The sequence below is a fragment of the Planococcus citri genome, chromosome 4 (genome assembly GCF_950023065.1).
Source record: "Planococcus citri chromosome 4, ihPlaCitr1.1, whole genome shotgun sequence".
NCBI lineage: Eukaryota > Metazoa > Arthropoda > Insecta > Hemiptera > Pseudococcidae > Planococcus > Planococcus citri.
In genome coordinates this window covers 7,213,793-7,234,390 of record NC_088680.1, presented here as the reverse complement: position 1 = coordinate 7,234,390, position 20,598 = coordinate 7,213,793, and the positions used below count along the sequence as shown (strand labels likewise).

Genomic DNA, 20,598 nt, shown 5'->3' with positions numbered 1-20,598 from the left:
CAAATTGATATACTTAACTAAATAAATTAACTAGGTAATCACACCTAAAATAAAATCATTATTATTTCATAATTTAAAAACAAAATAAATAAATAAATAAATAAATAAATAAATAAATAGAAAAATAAATAAAAATAAATCGTACTTACATAATATGGTCTAATTACATTTAATCGAGATATCAAAAAAAAAAAAAAAATGAAATATTTTCATTAGAATATTCAATAGCTATTAACTAAAATTACAAACACGTCTTTTGAACAGGTTATCTCCGACTTATTCATTATAGGATCAAATTTTCAGTTGCCAATGTTGATTAGGTAAAACTCCTTTTGGAGCAATTTGAAGCTGCTGGAGGAAAGTCCAATCATGCCGGAGGCTCCAGTTTGACTGGAAAATGATTCGAAGGGTCAACTCTATAGCTAGGGATTAAATGAAGTTTGTAGGTAGATATTAATTTTAGGCAAAAATTAGGTGACGATTTTGAACCTTTTTTAAAAATTTGAGATTTTTCAACATGTAAAAAAGTGACCCATCACTTCCAACTTGCGATTCACTCGCCCTCACCTCAGTCGATTTCAAGTATCCAACGTACATATGGTAGAAATTTAATTTTCAGTCTACATTAATGCGCGAAAGTTTAAAAATCGTACTCAAAAGTGCTTTTTCATGTTTTTAAATTTTTTGAAAAATCACAGAAAATTATAAAATGAACTTTACAACCTGAAATTTTGGTTGCAGAATTTTAGAATATGATTTTTCAATTTAGCTTAGTTTGTTCAAATCAAAGAGTGTGAGAGTGTGAGTTTGAAAGATTCAATAATTGTTAGCTGTATTCACGAATTTTAAAAAAAGAGACAGAATAATATAATAAGGTTAAATGAAAATACATCCGGCTGCCTTGGTGGATGAGGATCAGCCTGACGGAGACTTTGGGCCGTTGCTCAATTGATGTCCATATAATTCTAGGGAAATATAATGGTGCTGGTTTCCCGTTGCCTTCCACCATGATTTTCTGTTGGGGTTTACTCCCTTAGCCAAATTGGCCAGTTTTTAGGCACTGGTATTTGCCTACTCACTCTGAAGCTCTTGCGCTTCCCTGGGGCTGGAATGAGTGAGTTGTTGGTGGCTCTTGCGCATTCTTGTTTGTAATCCGTATTTATGTAGAGGCTTGGCCTTCGACTTGCCACTCCTACCACTCGTCGTTCCACGATCTGGCGAATGCTTCTCTTTCCATTTTTATTGATTCCGATTCCGATTCCGAGTCCTTCGAACAGCATACCCCTGGTGTTGTCTTTGCCTTCTCATCTGTCCTTTCGCTTTCACTTTCTTTTTCAGTAGAATCTGTCATAGAAACTAGGCTTCTTGATTCTGATTCATGCACTTTGCTTGCATTTTCTTCTTTAGTGGAGTCTTTGATTGAAATAAGGCTTCTTAATTCGTAAGATTGATCAGAATATTCTGAATAATCAGACTCGTTGTCCACCTATATATTTAAAAAATGAAAAAGAACAAATTGTAAATTATTGACAGTGGATCAACATTTATTATCATACTTGGAACATTATGCATACTTACATCTACATTACCTAATAACTCTGTTATACGTTCAACAATAGTTGAGAAATTTGGACGCTGTTTGGGTTCATATTTCCAACAATCCAGCATCAAATTGTACCTGCAAGAAATAGTATCTGGTACATAAGTAACCATGCAGTTAATTTCCTCCAAGCAATAATTCAGGAAATTTTTTGGCAATGTAGGTAGGTACTTACACATCTGCGGATGTGTTCAGGGGCTTCTCCAGCCTACGATTCTGGATTATAACCTGAATTACCCCGGCAAAGCTTTTGATCGAAGGGTATGGATTCTCACCAAAGGTTACAATTTCCCATAATAGTACACCATATGACCACCTAGGTATAGATAGAAATGAATATCAACAGAGTAGCATCTCATTTTCTATATGGGATCTTTTTATCAAATTTCTTTTCTATTCTTACACGTCCGATCTTATGGAGTATTTGTTATGAAGTAAAGCTTCAGGTGCCATCCATTTGATGGGAAGTCTACCCGCTGTTGTTTTTTTGTAGTACTCTGAATTTATCACATTTCTCGCGAGGCCAAAATCTGCTATTTTCATCGTATGGTCAGTTGTTACAAGAATGTTTCTAGCTGCTAAATCTCGATGAATGCACTAAGTAAGAAGTATGAATGAGTACCTACATCCTTCTGAAAATTCTACAATTCAGTGCTTCTTGATGAATTAGTAAGGTTAACATACCTTCATAGCAGTCAGATGAGTCATGCCCTGAGCAATTTGACGAGCATACGTCAGAAGAGTGATTTCTGTTGGTTTGATGGATTGATGACGGTGTTTTTGTAGAAAATTTTTCAGGTTTCCATTGTGAGCCAATTCTGTGATCACAAGCAGTGGTCCCCCTTGGCTACAGCAGCCAAGGAGTCGCAGGATGTTTGGATGATTTCCCAGTAACTTTAGTACTTCCATTTCAGATACTAAATCGATCATATCAGAGTCAGAATGGTTGTCTAAAATATTTAAGAAAATTTATCATTATTCAAACAACTGTTCAGTATATTTTCAATTCTTCATTTATCAATTATACCTATAATTGTGTTGTGCTGGTAGGTATTTGTTGATTTAGCTTGAAATATGACTAACCTTTCAGCATTTTCACTGCTACAATTGTTATTCCACTTCCATGTACTGAAATGTTTATCGCTTCAGCTTGAACAACTTTTCCAAATTCGCCTTCACCCAAAGTGTTCATAATGCGCAAATTTTTCCGGGGATATTCCCAACGTTCATCTAATGACATTTCATACTCGCCAACAGATACCATACCATTTCTGACTTGACTACTTTGTGAATGTTGAATTGAAACGACTGGCATATTCTATTGGGTTGGAAAATACGAAATGATCCCATTAGTGCATTTGAATCATATATGTATCCAATTTTATGCACATAACAGCATGTATCCTTAAAAAAAAGTAATAATGAATATATTTATGCAAATTGCAAATAGATGTAATATAGCTACCACAATATCTTGAAAATTTTTGTCAAAGTCGATTTGTTTTTGAACGATGATCTTTTTCACCATTCGTGTCATGTTCGCAATTTCTGTTTCTCGCTTTTGTATTTCCCTGTAAATTTCTCGCGTTAGCGTTTCAAAAATGAAATGCCCAATATGGAATAGAAGGGACATCGTCACTTACCTCTTGTATTTGCAGAAAAAACAAGCACCAATTATTATTGTTAATAATAATATTATCATCAATATTGTGACCAGTATTTTGAGGCTAGAACCATCTTTTTCAAAGGTGGCAAAGCGTGATTTTCAATGATGGAATGAATCATTTGAAAAAAAAAAATCAAAATGACTAAATCAGGTTTTTTTTTAATGGAATGTGTGAATACATTTTTAAAAAAACTGGCTGAAATTCAAAATCTTGATCTTGTTTTTCTGAACTTTGCTGAACTTATACAGATATGTAAGTACATTATAATGATTGGGAGTGGTAGATTTCAAATTTGACAACATTTTTTTTGAGTAAGTATCGCTATATATATATGCGGATATATAGGTGAGGATGAATTTGAAATTTGAACCATGCTTAAAATATACATAAACGAGTGGAGCATTGATTTGTATATTTCGAGGGCGGTTAATTTCAAGTTTGTCAAACAATAATTGTGGTTGTGGGTGACAGGGGAGAGGATAAGCTTGAAGTTCGAGTCATGTTGGTGTGGGATACATCAAATTATGTGTTTTGAGTCTCAGTAATTTCAATATGGCTGAAAAAATCTCTAACGTATGATGCGTTGGAAAATATGATTTTCAATTTACTAACAAGTCAGTATAGTTCAATAACTATACCGAAGAGTGGGTAAATTTTTTGAAGAATCGCGAACTAGGCATTACCTATGGTACCTACACTAAGAATTATTATTTTTATATTTCTTTTTAATTTCTAAAAGGCCATACAACTCTTACTTTGAAAGACTTTGATAAAGAAATTTTTCTTATTTTAAGCTTCAGTATTAGAATTATTTTCTAAAATCGTCAAGCAGATACAAAAATGCTGTATCTAAGTGCCTACTGTACTTACTTACTGCTTACTTTCTGAAATTGTCCAAAAATCGAGGTTTCTCTAATTATAAGATATAGGTTCATTAATCCTTTTAGAATATAAGTTTTGAGAAATACTTAATTTGATTATAAATCAATCAAAATTCTTGATATTTGGAGATATTATTTTGTTAGAAACATATTAACGTAATTAGAGATAAATTGATTGATTCTCAAGGTTAGAACATTTTTCAGTTCATTTGTTTTTCTTAATAATTTGAATTGAATTTATAAAATGAGATTTTATCTCATTTTCTTTTGGCTCATTTTTCAAAAGTACCTATTCTTCTAATATCATGTAAATGGTGAATTATTCTAGATAATGAAAATTTGTTTAAAAAATTGAGCAAAATAGTATCCTACCTAATCATGTTCTTTTTGCTAGGTTTTCCCATTAAAACTTCCTATAATTCGTACTCAGTTATTTCCCTACTGTCTCATTCTAACCATTATTCAAAAATGCCTTTTACCTACCTAATTCCTACATCTCTCCTGATCAAGACAAGCGTCTACTTTCGAGTGAAAACCTTTTATTAGCACCATTAACATGATGCAACAACACAGTAGGAATGGTATAGTTACCTTTCATCATCAAGTACATCATAATAGGTATTTAAAAATGTCAATTACCATTATCGGAAGGAATCGTACTGAGAATATATTTTTCAGTTGTGGTTGTAGTCTGGTTGGTTGAAAAATTAATAAGGGTGGTTGTGGATAAGTTGAACTTTATATCCCGTGTTTCTGAAATTCACATTAATACCTATACCTTATATCACTGAGTAATATCGAAAATGTCAATTACCATTATTGGACGGAATCGTACTGAGAATATTTTCAGTTGTAGTTGTAGTCCGGTTGGTTGAAAAATGAATAAGGGCGGTTGTGGATGAGTTGAACTTTATATTCCGTGTTTCTGAAATTCACATTGATACCTATACCTTCTATCACCAAGTAATATTGAAAATGTCAATTGCCATTATTGGACGAAATTATACTGATATAAGGGAACTACCTGAACCGGCAGAAACGAAAATAAACGAATCAAAGCTAGATGGGAAGAGGACCACCTCCGGACCCTAAATCCAAAATTTCAAGTGCTAAAGTTGATTTCTCGATTTTTGATGATTTTCTGAAAATTGAAAAATCCGAGAAATTATCAATTAATACCGAAAATAGAAAATATTGATGAAAAATGGGATTTTCTCGCAGGAAGTGGTTCAGATGGCGTCCCTAACTCATTTACGACTATCGAAATTCGTAAAACCTCAATTCCAAACATTCTAGAGCCTCCAGCAATTTTTTATCATTTTTCCAAACTTTAAATTGCTGTAGAACGGCTAAAAATCAACGTTTAGCACAAATCACTTTATTTGGGACGTATGTGTGTTGCCTGCCTTTACCCATTTTTTGCGGTTGTCGCGAAAATCGGCGTCTGGCAGTTCAGATGTATATTTTTGCCTATTGACTTGTGCATATATTATTACATGCTTTTGTGCAGTACCAAGTAGGCACATATGTACTTTCTTTGAAAAAAATCACATGTTGGAGCTTGAATCAGGATAGGTTCAGGTAGCATCAAAAAAGATGGAATATTAAACATTTTCAAATTTTGCCGATTTTTCATTGCACAAGTCAATGGGCAAAAATCGTGCACATCTGAACCGGCAAACGCCGATTTTCGCGACAACCGCAAAAAAAGGTTAAAGGCGACGGCGACGCGACCCCACATAGGCCCCAAATGAGGTGATTTGTGCTAAACGTTGATTTTTAGCCGTTCTACAGCAATTTCAAGTTTCTGGAGAAATGATAAAAAATCGCTGGAGGCTCCAGAATGACTGGAATTGAGGTTTTGCGAATTTCGATAGTCGTAAATGAGTTAGGGACGCCATCTGAACCACTTCCTGCGAGAAAATCCCATTTTTCATCAATATTTTCTATTTTCGGTATTACCTAATTGATAATTTCTCGGATTTTCCAATTTTCAGAAAAACATCAAAAATCGAGAAATCAACTTCAGCACTTGAAGTTTTGGATTTGGGGTCCTGCCGCCAGTTGAGGTAGTTCCCTTGTAAATAGATACGTATATCTTTCATCATGAAATACATAATCCTCCAAAAAAACTCTTCAAAAAAGAATTACACCCCGCCCTCTCCACGATTCCTAATGAACCTACTCCATGAACAAAAATTAAAAATTTCAGTAAGAAAATGTTATGATATCATGGTGGAATCCGCCCCTAAGAAAAACAACCTACCACTTCACCATTTATTGTAATAAGACAATCTATGAAACAGCTAATGAGCCAAAAATTTGGGGGCTGACAAATCTTCCACACTCCAGAGTCAAGTTAGATTACTAAACTTATTTGAGGGATCTGTCCGCCCAAATTTTTGGCTCATTAGCTGTTTCATAGATTGTCTTATTACAATAAATGGTGAAGTGGTAGGTTGTTTTTCTTAGGGGCGGATTCCACCATGATATCATAACATTTTCTTACTGAAATTTTTAATTTTTGTTCATGGAGTAGGTTCATTAGGAATCGTGGAGAGGGCGGGGTGTAATTCTTTTTTGAAGAGTTTTTTTGGAGGATATCAGTACTTTTTTTTCTATATTATTGTGATGAAGTGTTCAATCTAATAAATGAAAATAGCATTGGTGGCAGGAGCATGCAGAGAGTGGACAGATTACTGGACATTTGTCATTAAACTGACTGGAATAAGAACAGTGGGTTTTCAAGGGTGATGGGGGAAGGGGTTGACCAAAAATTCGCCGATCAGTAAAAAAAGACTTTCAATTTTGTCAAATAAAATGACAAATAGCGAATATAAATTTCTAAAATGAAATGAGAGATGAAATGACAAGTTTACCAATAATTGATAAAAATACCTACCGTAAGCGGGTGATATTTGGCAGGTTTTTCTGGGGGTTTTCAACTTCGACGCGCTGTGTAGGTTCTATAATTGAAGCTAACATAGGCAAATATATGCTTAAAATGATCGTCTATGTTAGTAGAGTAGAATGGGGATGCCAACTTACCCCCAGAGTTGACGGTATTAGCGTGCAGAGACCTCGCGCAAAAACTGCCAAATTAGCCGGTGATGGGGATATTTGGCACTACATGATAATCTGGTGAGTCACAGTGGGTAATTTGGCATTTTCAACACGAAAATCACACGTTTTCAACTAAAAAACCAACTACAGCGAGTGTTGGTACCAATATAACTCCAACTTCATGTATACCATTGGAAAGAGGATAAAATTCTACGTATGAAAATGTAACGCTCGCCAATGTAACTTTTTACCAGCTCGGTTGGTAGAGGTAACTTTCCAAGGTGACTTTTTGAATAACAATTAACATCATTTCGTAATTTTACTCTCAATTTCCTTAAAATGCATCTCGAAAAGCGGTATTCGTTCTAAATTATTATTTGTGGACTTGGGAAGCCTAGACTGTGTGATAGCACTCTGCTGGGTGTTAATCAGTCCCACAGTATGCAATAATATTGCTCCATATGAGAGACTGCCAAATTACCCCCGGACTGCCAAATATCACCCGCTTACGGTATTAAAAAATTATTATTTTCCTTTTTGAATTTTTTGAAGTTTCAAAATGGAATTTTTTAGTTTAGGAAAAGGATAGAAAAAATAACTGAGTGATGCGAGTGAAAAAACGTTCAAAAATTCAAGAGGTGAAAAACAATGTGTTTTTCAGGTTCCATTTTTTTGGCTTCAAAATTTTGGAATTTAAATGTCAACTTTTTAAAAATTTAAATTTTGAAAATGAGAACCAAACAAACCTGAACAAAGTAAAGCAAAACGTCATTTCAAGAAGTAAAGAAAAACATGTTTTTTCAGGTGAAAAATTGTATCTTGTTTGTTTTAAATAAATTTGCATAATGAAATTTTTTCCATGTTTACTTTTTTAAAAAAAACAAGGGCAAAAGAAAATTTGTACTTTAGGAAGTGAAAAACGTTTTTTTACAATGTATTTTTAAAAATTGAACATGTTAAATAAAAATCATATTGAAAAAATCAGCTTACAAAATTAAAAATTAAAAAAAAATTTTTGATTCTGATGGGGTTCGAACCGGAGTCTACTGCGTGGCGAGCGGAAGCTTAAATCATTCAGCCACTAGGCTGCTCAACGTTATAGCGCATTTCAACTGCATACAACGCCGCCAACACGTGTTGTGCTTTAAATTTAACGGACATTTTGATATTGAACGTGTATGTGCAATAATAATAATTATTGCACATAAATTAAAGCTCACATTAATTTGAAAATATTAAAAGGCACTTCTACGATGTTCAAAGTATATTTGAACAAAATTTCAACGTAATTCGTGCCGTATTCGAAGCTGTAGCTTTGTCTAAAGAATCAATAATGGCGAAAATTAGTATTACAAATTAACTGTTTCTTTAGACAAAGCTACAGCCTCGAATAGAGCACAAATCACGCTGAAATTTTGTTCAAATGTACTTTGAACATGGTAGATGTGCCTTTTGATGTACGTACATCTATCCCAGCTTTGGTTTGATTGTACTTTGGATAAATATACTGCTCGTTTTTTCAAAATTTGTCATTTTTCAGCATCTTTAGACTCCACTCAAGCTTGATGTAATTGGGCTACAAAGCTCAATTTTTGCATGAACATCAAGTTTGTGGTGGAGAAGTGCCTTTTGATATTTTGGGTTAATTTTGAGAATTTTTGGGGCCCAAAAAGGGGGGGTGCAGGGTCAATTTTGAAAAAATTTACAATTTTTTTACCTTAGTCAGTAATGGTTGACAAATCAAAGCTACATTCCAAATTTCATCAAAATTGGTTCGGCCAATCCTTCAAACTTTGAGTAATAGTACAGTCATTTTAGATGAAATGAGAGGATTTATTCGGACTAATTCCTACAAAAGGTTTTTTTGCGGGATACTGTAGTGGAAGGCGTCCTATTTAACATACTAAAAGTCCCACCCCGTACCCCGCGTGCGTCGCGTGCTAGAGCGTGAAAAGTGTCCCGCCGAGGCGTTTTTTGCGATTTTCTCGCGAGGGTTTGATTTTACGTCGAAAATGGCTTTATTTTTGTGTTCTACGTCAAATTTCCGATCTATTGATATATCAACTGCCCTTCTACCCCCAAGGGGGGTGGGGCCAGAACCATTCAAATGAGAGGGGTTTTCTAAAAAAAACAAAAAAGCTATCGGCGCATATGGGGGATGAAATGGTCCCGGAGAGTGTTCGAGTTGATACCAGCATGGAAGGTGGGTACCATCGAGAAACTTCCGCGTGAAAAATTTCAGATCCACGCCCCCTCCCCTTCTTGGGGAGCCCCCCTTTTCTGAAATTTCAATAACACTTTTCTCAGCCCCATTTCAACCGATTTTGAAAATTTTTCAGTATGTTATGTATATCCTTGGTAAGTATCCCCACAAAAATTTTCAACCCCCTCCCCTCATATTTACCCCTCAAAATGGCGTTTTTTAATATTTTTTATGCCTATTAACAATCAATATTGCGAGGTAAAATTTTGGAAACACGTTTTTTGGATGTATTTTCGGCCCCCAAACATCATATACTGTTTTAGAAATTTTTGCTTTGGTGCGTCGTGGTGAAAAATTGGATGAATGTGTTTTAGGGGGGTAGGGGGTGAAATGGGAATTTTGAAAAAAATAACTATTAACGAGTAGGGTGTCGTTTTCATATGATTCGATACCGCTGAGAACGAATATGACTTCAGATTTTTTGCTACACTCACCTAGCCCCCTCCAGAGCCCCTCAGCCCCCCTCAATTTTCATTATTTTGGAAATAAAGTCATTTTCATATTTTGATTATCTCGCGAAATATCGCGTTTTTCGACAAAGTTGTTATACAAAAAATGTTCTCATATAATTTCCTATAAGAATGGTTCTTATCATGTTTTTGAAAAAAACGCAATTTAATCTCCCTAAAATCGTAATTTTTATATGACAGTTTCTATCGCGGTGCACATTCATTTTCTTATTCCATGGTACATAGCTGCACTCAACATGATGCATATTTGCGTTTTTATTTCGTCATTTCCATGTCTGGATGACGTTTTTCAAGGTCACACTCAATGGAGGGGATAAACATCACGTTCTAACTTGTATAACGGAGTGCAGGTGGTGTTCAGAAAACTAAAACTCGTCGCCGATGCCTAAAATTTTAAATATTGAGATTAATGTAACTTGGAATTTTTTTGATTTCATTATTATACACACTTATTCTACAGGTTTCATTTAATTGTAACATCCTTCTAGTGAGTGTGACCTTGAAAAACTTCACTCTGATGTAACTATTTTAAAGATAGTGAAAATTGAGGTCGAGCTGAGGGCTGTGGAGAGAGCTAGGTGAGTGCAGCAAAAAATGTGAAGCCATATTCGTGCTCAGATACATCGAATCATATGAAAACGACACCAAAATAACTTTATTTCCAAAATAGTGAAAATTGAGGGGGGCTGAGGGGCTCTGGAGGGGGCTAGGTGAGTGTAGCAGAAAATCTGAAGTCATATTCGTTCTCAGCGGTATCGAATCATATGAAAACGACACCTTACTCGTTAATAGTTATTTTTTTCAAAATTCCCATTTCACCCCCTACCCCCCTAAAACACATTCATCCAATTTTTCACCACGGCGCACCAAAGCAAAAATTTCTAAAACAGTATATGATGTTTGGGGGCCGAAAATACATCCAAAAAACGTGTTTCCAAAATTTTACCTCGCAATATTGATTGTTAATAGGCATAAAAAATATTAAAAAACGCCATTTTGAGGGGTAAATATGAGGGGAGGGGGTTGAAAATTTTTGTGGGGATACTTACCAAGGATATACATAACATACTGAAAAATTTTCAAAATCGGTTGAAATGGGGCTGAGAAAAGTGTTATTGAAATTTCAGAAAAGGGGGGCTCCCCAAGAAGGGGAGGGGGCGTGGATCTGAAATTTTTCACGCGGAAGTTTCTCGATGGTACCCACCTTCCATGCTGGTATCAACTCGAACACTCTCCGGGACCATTTCATCCCCCATATGCGCCGATAGCTTTTTTGTTTTTTTTAGAAAACCCCTCTCATTTGAATGGTTCTGGCCCCACCCCCCTTGGGGGTAGAAGGGCAGTTGATATATCAATAGATCGGAAATTTGACGTAGAACACAAAAATAAAGCCATTTTTGACGTAAAATCAAACCCTCGCGAGAAAATCGCAAAAAACGCCGCGGCGGGACACTTTTCACGCTCTAGCACGCGACGCACGCGGGGTACGGGGTGGGACTTTTAGTATGTTAAATAGGACCCCTTCCACTACAGTATCCCGCAAAAAAACCTTTTGTAGGATTTAGTCCGAATAAAAAATTTAAAATGACTGTACTATAAGTGTTGAACAAGAATTTCGCCAAAATGACAAAAAAATGGCTAATTGAAACTTCGCGAATTTTTATCGTACAAAAATTATTCTTATATATTCTGAAAGGTATTTGAAAAATAAGAATAAAATTATCTATGCGTTTTTTGAATAAACGCATAGTTTTTGAGAAAATTGCGTTTGAAACTCGGGGAAATTGCATTACGAAATAGTTACAGAATATAACTCCGTCTGGCGTTGCGCCGCCTACGGTTGAACGCGTTTCATTACGCGCTTGAAACCGTGGGAGGGCGGGGTGGCAACGCTACCGCGTCGCCTGATATTGAAAATATCAATTACCAGTATTGAAAGGAATTGCACTAAGAGTATTTTCTGGTATGGTTGTAGCCAGGTTAGTTGAATTGCTGATGATTGAGGATGAGTTAAACTTCACATTCCGTGTTTCTGAAATTCGCATAGATACCTATCTTTTTATCACCAAGTAGGTACTAAATTGAAAACGGAATTAATTGTACCGTCGCCTTTCGAAAGTAAACGTACCCAGAATATTTTCAGTTGTGGGTTTAGCTTGATTTGTTGAAAAATTATTAAGGGTGATTGTCGATGGTATGATCGTTGTGACATTGCTGATTTTCACATGAAATGTACAAATCGTCTGCCATTCTTTGTCCACCAGCGTTTTTGTTTTATATGTGCCACTGCCTGCACGTGCCACAGACATAGTCCAACAAGCAACAGAATATGGGTGATTTTTTAATTCCTGGCGATTTCAATAAAATAATAATACTTACTTATCTCATTTTTTTAATATTCAGGTGGGTCATTCCATGCCAAATCGGCGGATTTTTGCACGATGAGGGGTATTTGATTTTTTTCAAAATCAGATCATGTGTAGAGGTCATCAAACGATGACGAATGACGCGAACTGAACATTTTTTCGATTTTTTTTTTTTTTTTTGACGAAGATGTGGAAAGTACTCCAAAATGGCCGAAAATGGAAATTTTCAGTTGCAAATTGCTCCGGTTGTACGTGGTATTGAATTTTGTACTTTCTTTCAAATTGTAGTACATTGAGAGCTCTCAATGTACTACAATTTGATATCATTCGTCGATTACCCTAGGGCAATCAACGGATGATGTCAAGATTAGTGTTGCCACTTTCAAAAACCCAAACGAATCGATCGAGAAAAAATTGGTAGAAAAACGCTATTTCACTCCTTTTCTGACTATTCGAGTGCTAAAAATATCGTTGTTCTTCCTTAATTAAGAATAAGTTGTTACTTTTCACTTTTTCTCATGTTATGAACATTATTCAGGACTGTTTTCTAAAATGAGTGCATCTTCTATATTTCTCAACTACATTTGTGTAACCTGTAGTAGTGTAGGCAAGGAGGGAGCGAAGCTGGCCATTTCCCCTTTCCCCCTTGCGAGTGATACGTTAATTGTAAATAAAACATTCGAAAATAAATGTTTGTTTGTCCCATTTTTTCAAAAAAAAAATCGCTTTTGCTTTGCTCGCGAGCGGTAATTTTACCTTCATTTCATAAAATCATCACCCATCACGAAATGGTTTCAGAAAATTACCTCTAATTTCGATTTTTCATGCTTAAAAATCTGGTTTTGTCCCCTCCTTGAGAAAATCCTGACTGCCCCACTGGTATCCTATCATACTACTTTTGTCATACATTAGTTAGGTCCTCGTATGTATTACCTACATAGACTACTTACACCCATTGAAATTTTCTCGGAAATTGTGAAATTTGATTTTTGATACACAGGTACCAAAGTATAGGTTTTGTTGGGAGGAGGGGGGGGGGTGTGCAACTGTAAATTTTCGGACTGATATGAGAAAAAAATACCAATCTTAGCGAATACAAAAAACTTGAGTAATCGCAAAAAGAGTGAAAATCGATCCACTTAACCCATTTTATCCTATACGTCCCATGTGATTTGAATGAATTGGTAGGTATTCCTAAATATTGTGGTAAATTATGAATGACAATGACTAGAGAATGAGACTTTCAATCTGTGTTATCGTCACAAATTATTTTAATATTATTCGAATAAGAGAATTCATTCAACTGATTACTTTAAGAATCGACAACAGAACTTTGAATAAAATTAATCCAAGTATTAAGTATAGCACTTCTTTTCTGTTGTTTCGTACTTTGTACAATCCTGGTTATGCACGATTGAAAGCGTGGTCCGAACGGTTTGGATTATGGTACACACGACATTTAATGTAGGTATGTAGGTACCTAGGTACCTACCTACATACCTATGTACTTATTGAGAAATGTACGATTTTCGTGTAAGAAATACAAATTGAAAAATTTCTTCGGACATTTCGCAAATGGTACAAAAACACCTGTACTACGATGCCTGATTTGGGCTCGAGATATAACATCATACTATACCTATGCAACTCAAACTATCACTATACTCTCATCATCGAGTCGTATTACCGCTTGAGGTAGCATACCTACATTTAATTCATTATGTATTTTGTGTGTTAAGAAATTGTCTTACTTGAAGGATCATTTCTGTTTCATTCTCACAGAACACCCATCGTGCATCCCAAACTGATTTTGATTGACTACAGCAAATTTCTGTATAATTTTGATGGGGAGTTACTTCCAGCTCAGTGGTGTCATTTTCTATGCACAAGTAGATAAGTACATTATTGCTTCCACAGACATATTATTAAATGTTCAAAATTTCAGTACTCTGTAAATCATAACTCGGCTCACTTGTCATATGTACGGCGTAGAAGGTATCATTAATACAACCATTCGTATTGCATATGTTGAAAGTATAATTTGATTGCTCTTTTACATCAGTTTCTGAAACCCACATGTATGAATTTTCATCCGGGTCGAGACGACAATACCGATATTCATTATTTTTAATACATCGAATATCATTTGGTTGCGGATGTGGATGTGGATGTGGATATCCTGTGTGGTGAAGTTTCATTCATGTAAATGTTAGTTGGCAGACTTTTCGTTTTGGTTATCTATCTTACTTGACTACGGTGTTTTTTTTCTTTCTTTTTTTTCACTGCCTGTGGAATTTACACTAAAATTGTCGTATTTGATCATTATTGTGTGTTTTTAGAGTGGCGGAGTTGAAATTTCAAAAGAACCGTCCGCCATTAAATTAGCAATGGGAAATGAGAGAGAGAACTGATTGAAAACTTTTGCAAGTTTTGTAGAAAGCAGGAAGTGATTAAGGTAATAAAAATGATTTTAATTTAGGTAGGTACCTATATAGATTTCGCAAGCCCAACCGTTTTCAGAGGAACAGGAGGACCTCCCAAAGAGGATAGAGCATCGTTGGAGCAAGTTAGAGCATCCTCCGGTCTCGACGTTAGAACAGCCTCATTTCCGTTTGGCCTTACGCAGCCGAAATCAGTGTACCCATTAGGTACCTACCATTGTTTTCGGTGTGAATTTTCAGGTTGTCGAGTGTGTTTGATACGCGAATCTGACTAGCTATCAGGTCCCGGAAAATTTCACACACAGCCACTCTAAAAACATGAATAATGATCGAATAAGTAAGTACAACGATTTTGATGTAAATTCTAATAGCAGCCATAAAAAACGTAGCAGTCAAATAAAACAGTATAACCTTTGTTTTTTGTTTTTTTATTTCGTACTTATGTAGGTAAGCATAGGTACTTAACCTCTGGTGAAAGTCAATAAGTATAGACCGTATGTAAATGCCACCATTTGAACCTGCTTCAACAATACATAAGGTGGTGCCAAGGCATCTTGGATTTTTTCCACGTACTGTTTTACATCATTTTTGTTTTCATCACCTAAAATGCACCGATAAACGTAATAAGTAGGTAAGTTTTTTTTACTCATTGTCAGATCAGTTCATAAACGTAAATTTGTGATCGGTGAAATCCGAGATACATGCATATGCGAGTAAGTAGTGTAGAAGGGCAGTGGTGGGGAGGTAACAAAAATCTAAGCACATATGGTACATAATACGTACCTATCTACTATCTATGTAGCATAGATAGTTGAGATTTTTATCAAACTTTCCGCCGCTCGCACCCTTAATCCTAGAAAAATGCCTGCGCTACCTACGTACGTAATTGCCAGGATATATTAATCATAAAGAATTCATAGGCCTCTAGAGTAAATTTGGGTCCTAAATCTAGGTATTCGGAAAATTGTCCAAAAATGGGTTTAAAATGCGATCTGGCTGCTACAACATCGGAGCTCGTAAAAACGAATAAACGATTCTTTAAGTTGTAACTTGGCTGTTTCATTGCATTTTTCAAACTTTTTTGGCAGTAAATTTTTCAAAATTTTGTAATCCATAAAATACCTCATATTGGCCATTTGGCCCCGTGACTTTTTAAAGCAAGGTATACGACTATATACGAAAAAATGAGAGTAGTTCCTCTTATAATGCACTGCTTAATAATCAAGAAGCAGTTTACAGTTTTGAACACATGTCTCTTATCAAATTCTATGAATGTACAAATAATTGACCAAAAATCGAAGTTTGGAGACTTTTGGAACCGTTGTGAGACCTGTAGTTCTGCGATTAAGCACTCTCGGACAGCTATAAATTTTATGGAGGATTGCCCCAAGGGTCCTTCTACTTTTGAAAAAAAATCAAATCAAATCGATTGCTGCAATCTCGTGAAGATACCTTGTCGGTGAATTCAAAAGCTTTCAACTTTACACGTAGGTAATTCACACGGTTCAGGAATAATAAGCGCCCAAGAAAGTTTTTTGTTGAAAATATAGGTTAGGAACGTGTGACCGGTGTAACAATATGCACGTGTTGATGGAATGTGATGGCACCAATCGAATAATACATTACATCGTGCATTAACATAGCTGCTATTCGCTTATAGGACCAACTGAAATATTGTTTCATATCGAACTTTTTCAGTGGTGCTTGGTGCTCCGATACTTCTGTAGGTACACGCTTCATCTAATTTATTGTAAGTTTGAGAACTTTGGCGAGTAATACCTTTGCATTTGACTTGTAATCGAATGCGGCGAATCACTCGTATCCCAGTTTCTTTTGACCAATCCAAGCACGAATACATTCCGGTATCATTCACTGTTAGACGGTACAGTAGAAGTTTATTTTTCTGATCCGCATATAAAGTGTTCTGTGAGTCGTAGAATAAGTATTTTAGATTTTTTAAAACATTAGGTAATGCAGATATAACTTTGATACTTAGGCACTAAGTACATATGAAGAACCCCTACCTACCTTTACTCGGTATTTAAAGAAATCATCTAATGAATTATGGGGTATTTTTTCCAATTGTTCCACTGATAAACGATACCAATACGACTTATTTCCTTGTCGTGTGATATTGCATGATAAATCAATATTATAATCTCCGCAATTCTTCGTCACTTCTTCAATGCTCACTGAAATTTATTTTTTGGTTTTTGAAAATATAAGTTTTATGTTCTTGAAAAGTAGGTAGGTATAGAACAGAAATTGTAAATCTCACCTAATGTATCTTGGCAGATGACTAATGAGCAAGATATGATAATGATTTTCAAACCAAATACGATCCCTGCAGAAAATTTATGTAAGGATAAAATAATAAGTATGTAATCTACCTAACGTAAGTAGGTACTTAATCTATATTTTAAGAACTATAGATTTGATACAAATGTGGTTGTAAAATACTTTTTCCTTGATTAAGGGAAAGAAACGCCACTTTACTTCCTCTGGCTAATCATTCGAGTTCTTAGTATCTATACCTTTTCCCTCTCCGCTTACATAATAAAAAAATATAGGCACGTAGGTAAAACTCTTTAGATTTTCAAAACAAAAATGATTATTCACTACTCTTGTGAGGTCACACATCTCACAATTACAAAAAAAATCACCTCTCCTCAGCTTCAATAGGCTACCGCCACCATTTGAGGAAAATATATTCTTGTATGCATTGAAACTTAAAAAAGATTTCAGGTCATTGATAATTTTCTACAGAAGTGTTCAATGAAACGTCATAGTGACGTCACTCCTGCAATTTAAAATTCGCTGATTATATTTTTAATAAATTATGTAGATACTTGAATTAACATCACGTTAAATGTGGAATTTAAAATCTGAACAGAAATGAGGGAAAAGCTTGCGAGTAGGTAATAAAGGTCTTTTTAAAGCAGAATTCAAATTTAGCAAATTTTTTTGTCATTTCTTTACGAGTAGGTATACCTATGTCCATTTTAAATTCTCCATTCAATATAACATATTTAATTTACGACCAAAAATATGTAAGGAGACTTTTTTTTTCAGCTTGTAACTCTGAACTTGCGAGTTGATGGTGAAATAATAATGCCTATTATGTGATAAAATTATGCATATATTACTTACATTTGGAATGAAATAATCTTGATGACGCCATCGCGTTTCATGTGGTACACAGAAAATGTGATTCCATCAAATTACAGACTCACAAGACAAACTTTCCACGTCGCGAATACTTTTCTACTCGTACCTAATAATTAACAAATTGTGATTTTTACTGTCAAGTGTAATGTGAATATCATCATTCCATGATAGGTATTGTCGGTGGATGCTTGATAAAATGAAACTAAGCGGATATGATCATCTGATACTGGTCAATAAACTCCATACATGACGGGTCACCATGTACGAGTTTACCGGATGTCTGATTAATTGCGAGTTTTCCCATTTAATTTCTTCTCGGAACGAAAAAGTTGCAAAAATTATGACTGTATGTAAGAAAAAAATCGCTCTGAAGATCTTTAAAAAAATTGCGATGTTTCAGTGCCAATAGGAATCGTTCTTAAAACACAATTGGCGAAAATGTGCAAAATTGTGTCTCAATTCAAACCGAAATAATTCGTCGCAATGAATGAATTATTATAAACGATGAAAGTACCTATCTGCGCAAAAATGACAGTGAAAATGAAAAAATGAGCGTGAGTCAGCATTTACGTACCTACATACTTATAATAGGAAATCCGTGCTAAATGTAATGTACATAGATAATGTGGGAATTTAAAAAAAAAATAATTTCCGATGTTTATACAATATCTAGTGATTGGAATACTGATTAGGTTAGGCTTCTCTGATAAAGTGATGACCATTATTAAAAATTATCTACTTTCTAAGTATGTGACCAGGAATATTTCACATTTTTGAACGACTGATAGACTCATGCAAAGGATCACTAATAAAAATAGTCAGAATATTTTATTCAAATTCAGTGGAAACTTTCAGTTTTACTCGAAAGTTAGGTAGGTACTCATTGTCTGAAAATTTTTTAGTTGCAGAGGTGCTTCTGGAAGTGAGACATGAGTCCCTAAAGACGAGGAATTTTCCAACAGAAAAAACGTGGTTTTTCTCTCTAGCTCCAGACACAACCTGTTTAGGGATAAGTAAATGGCCCATGTTTCAAAATGTACCTACTTAGGTTTTTCAGATTATTCATTTACCTAGGCTATTGCCATCATTTTTTTTTAGATTTTTGAAATTTGACATAATGGCCAAAAATTTGGCACTACTATGTTACAAAATAATATTGCTTCAATTTCCAGAATTATATGCGCTGTTTTTAGTAGGTAGGGGAAAGTCCCCTAAAAGTGCGCAGTCTCCTAATAGTGCGCAGCGCCATATCTCGCGATTGGCACCACTGAAAAATTCGTGTGGTAGCTCATTTGAAAGAGCGTGTCGTGACGATTATTTTGATGTATCATACGAGCCATTTGGCTAAATTTTACGTGTGCAAAGTCAAAAAATGTGAATTTTCAATTTCTGATGTAATTTTTTTTTGTGAAAAGTTAACAATTTGTATTGCTCTCATTGAATTGCAAAAATTTATGAGATAACTTATATTATATCATTTTGTAGGGAATTTTATTCTCTTTAATATTGTTGTAAAAGTTTGAAAATTTATCCTTTCGTTTTCTTGAAAATAATTTTTAAAGAAATAGAGGATATTTTTGAACCATGGATTCCCAATAGTGCGCATCCTAGAAAATCTGTAAACACGCTTGTGTTTTTCACTACCTGACTTTTGTTTTGATAGAATGGAGTGTTAAATACCTGTAAAAGGCTAAAGGGTGTTAGTTTTCAGTGAAGAAACATTCCTAAGAGTGAAAGAATATTTGAACAATGGACTTTCTATGCAGAAATAAGCTCACACATAACCCCTACTCATAGTAAAACATATTTTCGCAATTTTCGTCAAGTACTCATGTTTTTTATATCTGTTCTCAGTGTTCTCGTGATAATGAAACGTATTATTGCGATTTTTGTCAAGAATTAATTTTTTTGAAGTTAATTTACACATCGCGCACTATTAGGAACCCTACTGCGCACTTTGAAGGAGCCCATGGCTCCTAATAGTGCGCATTTGACATTTTTTACTCAAGGTAGGATTTCTCAGTCAGTTATCAATGAAAAATTTTGAAACTCTGGAATTATGTAGCTGAATGATACAGCTACAACATATCAAAAATTCACGATCCCAGGTAACTTTGCGGCGGAATGACAGCGATTTTGGTACTAAGTGCGCACTATTGGGAGACTTTCCCCTATACTTAATTGATGCAAATTATGTACCTATTTGACGAGAAAAAACTTTTAAAACACAAATTTAGGTAAGGGGAAAGTCGTCCAAAAATAAGCGATTTGCATTTGCAAGTAGGTCATTAACGTCTCACTAGAACTTCAAAAATAGTCTTGGACTTTGATAGCAATGGCATTGGAAGACCCAGAATTTCAAACAAGTCCAATCCCCGGAAACCAAAATTGGAGGTTCTGAAATTTATTTTTGGATTAGTTATTGGCGAATTTTTGGGCGTTGAAAAAATTCAATAAAGCTGTTTGTAAGGTAATTTTTGAATTTTTTCATGAGAAGTACAAATTTCCTAGAATAAAGTGAACCATTATGTTAACAATTCCGACAATTAAACTCCCACACATGAACAACTGATAGCTTTGGGTAATTCTACAGCCTCCAGCGATTTTTCCATTTTTTCCAGAAATTTCAAATCCGTTTGAACAGGCCAAAAATAAACTTTGAAAGTTGTTCACTCCCCC

At 34.9% G+C, this 20,598-nt stretch overlaps 2 protein-coding genes across 2 annotated transcripts; both read right to left on the bottom strand.

Annotated features, from left to right (window-relative positions):
- Positions 1-8: 8 nt before the first annotated feature.
- Positions 9-2,913, bottom strand: LOC135845299 (fibroblast growth factor receptor homolog 1-like). Its single transcript, XM_065363778.1, has 6 exons — positions 2,684-2,913; positions 2,285-2,550; positions 2,004-2,197; positions 1,776-1,916; positions 1,579-1,678; positions 9-1,486 (listed from the first exon to the last, which is right to left on the bottom strand). The coding sequence occupies exons 1-6, from the start codon at positions 2,862-2,864 to the stop codon at positions 1,193-1,195; spliced, it is 1,176 nt and encodes a 391-aa protein (XP_065219850.1). The 5' UTR covers positions 2,865-2,913; the 3' UTR covers positions 9-1,192.
- A 12,266-nt stretch (positions 2,914-15,179) lies between these two features.
- Positions 15,180-18,071, bottom strand: LOC135844529 (uncharacterized). The gene is made up of 5 exons (XM_065362753.1): positions 17,902-18,071; positions 17,030-17,095; positions 16,780-16,943; positions 16,531-16,675; positions 15,180-15,352 (listed from the first exon to the last, which is right to left on the bottom strand). The coding sequence occupies exons 1-5, from the start codon at positions 17,930-17,932 to the stop codon at positions 15,213-15,215; spliced, it is 546 nt and encodes a 181-aa protein (XP_065218825.1). The 5' UTR covers positions 17,933-18,071; the 3' UTR covers positions 15,180-15,212.
- Between the last annotated feature and the right edge of the window lie 2,527 nt (positions 18,072-20,598).

Bases quoted from the DNA above. Each gene is read 5' to 3' on its own strand.
- LOC135845299 (XM_065363778.1), bottom strand. From the start codon at position 2,864: ATGGTATCTGTTGGCGAGTATGAAATGTCATTAGATGAACGTTGGGAA. The intron at 2,551-2,683 runs GTTAGTCATATT...TAAATATTTTAG, and splicing joins AGCAGTGAAAATGCTGAAAG to ACAACCATTCTGACTCTGAT. The intron at 2,198-2,284 runs GTATGTTAACCT...CTTCTTACTTAG, and splicing joins CTCATCTGACTGCTATGAAG to TGCATTCATCGAGATTTAGC.
- LOC135844529 (XM_065362753.1), bottom strand. From the start codon at position 17,932: ATGGCGTCATCAAGATTATTTCATTCCAAAT. The intron at 17,096-17,901 runs GTAAGTAATATA...AATTTTCTGCAG, and splicing joins AAGATTATTTCATTCCAAAT to GGATCGTATTTGGTTTGAAA. The intron at 16,676-16,779 runs GTAGGTAGGGGT...TACGACTCACAG, and splicing joins TCTTTAAATACCGAGTAAAG to AACACTTTATATGCGGATCA.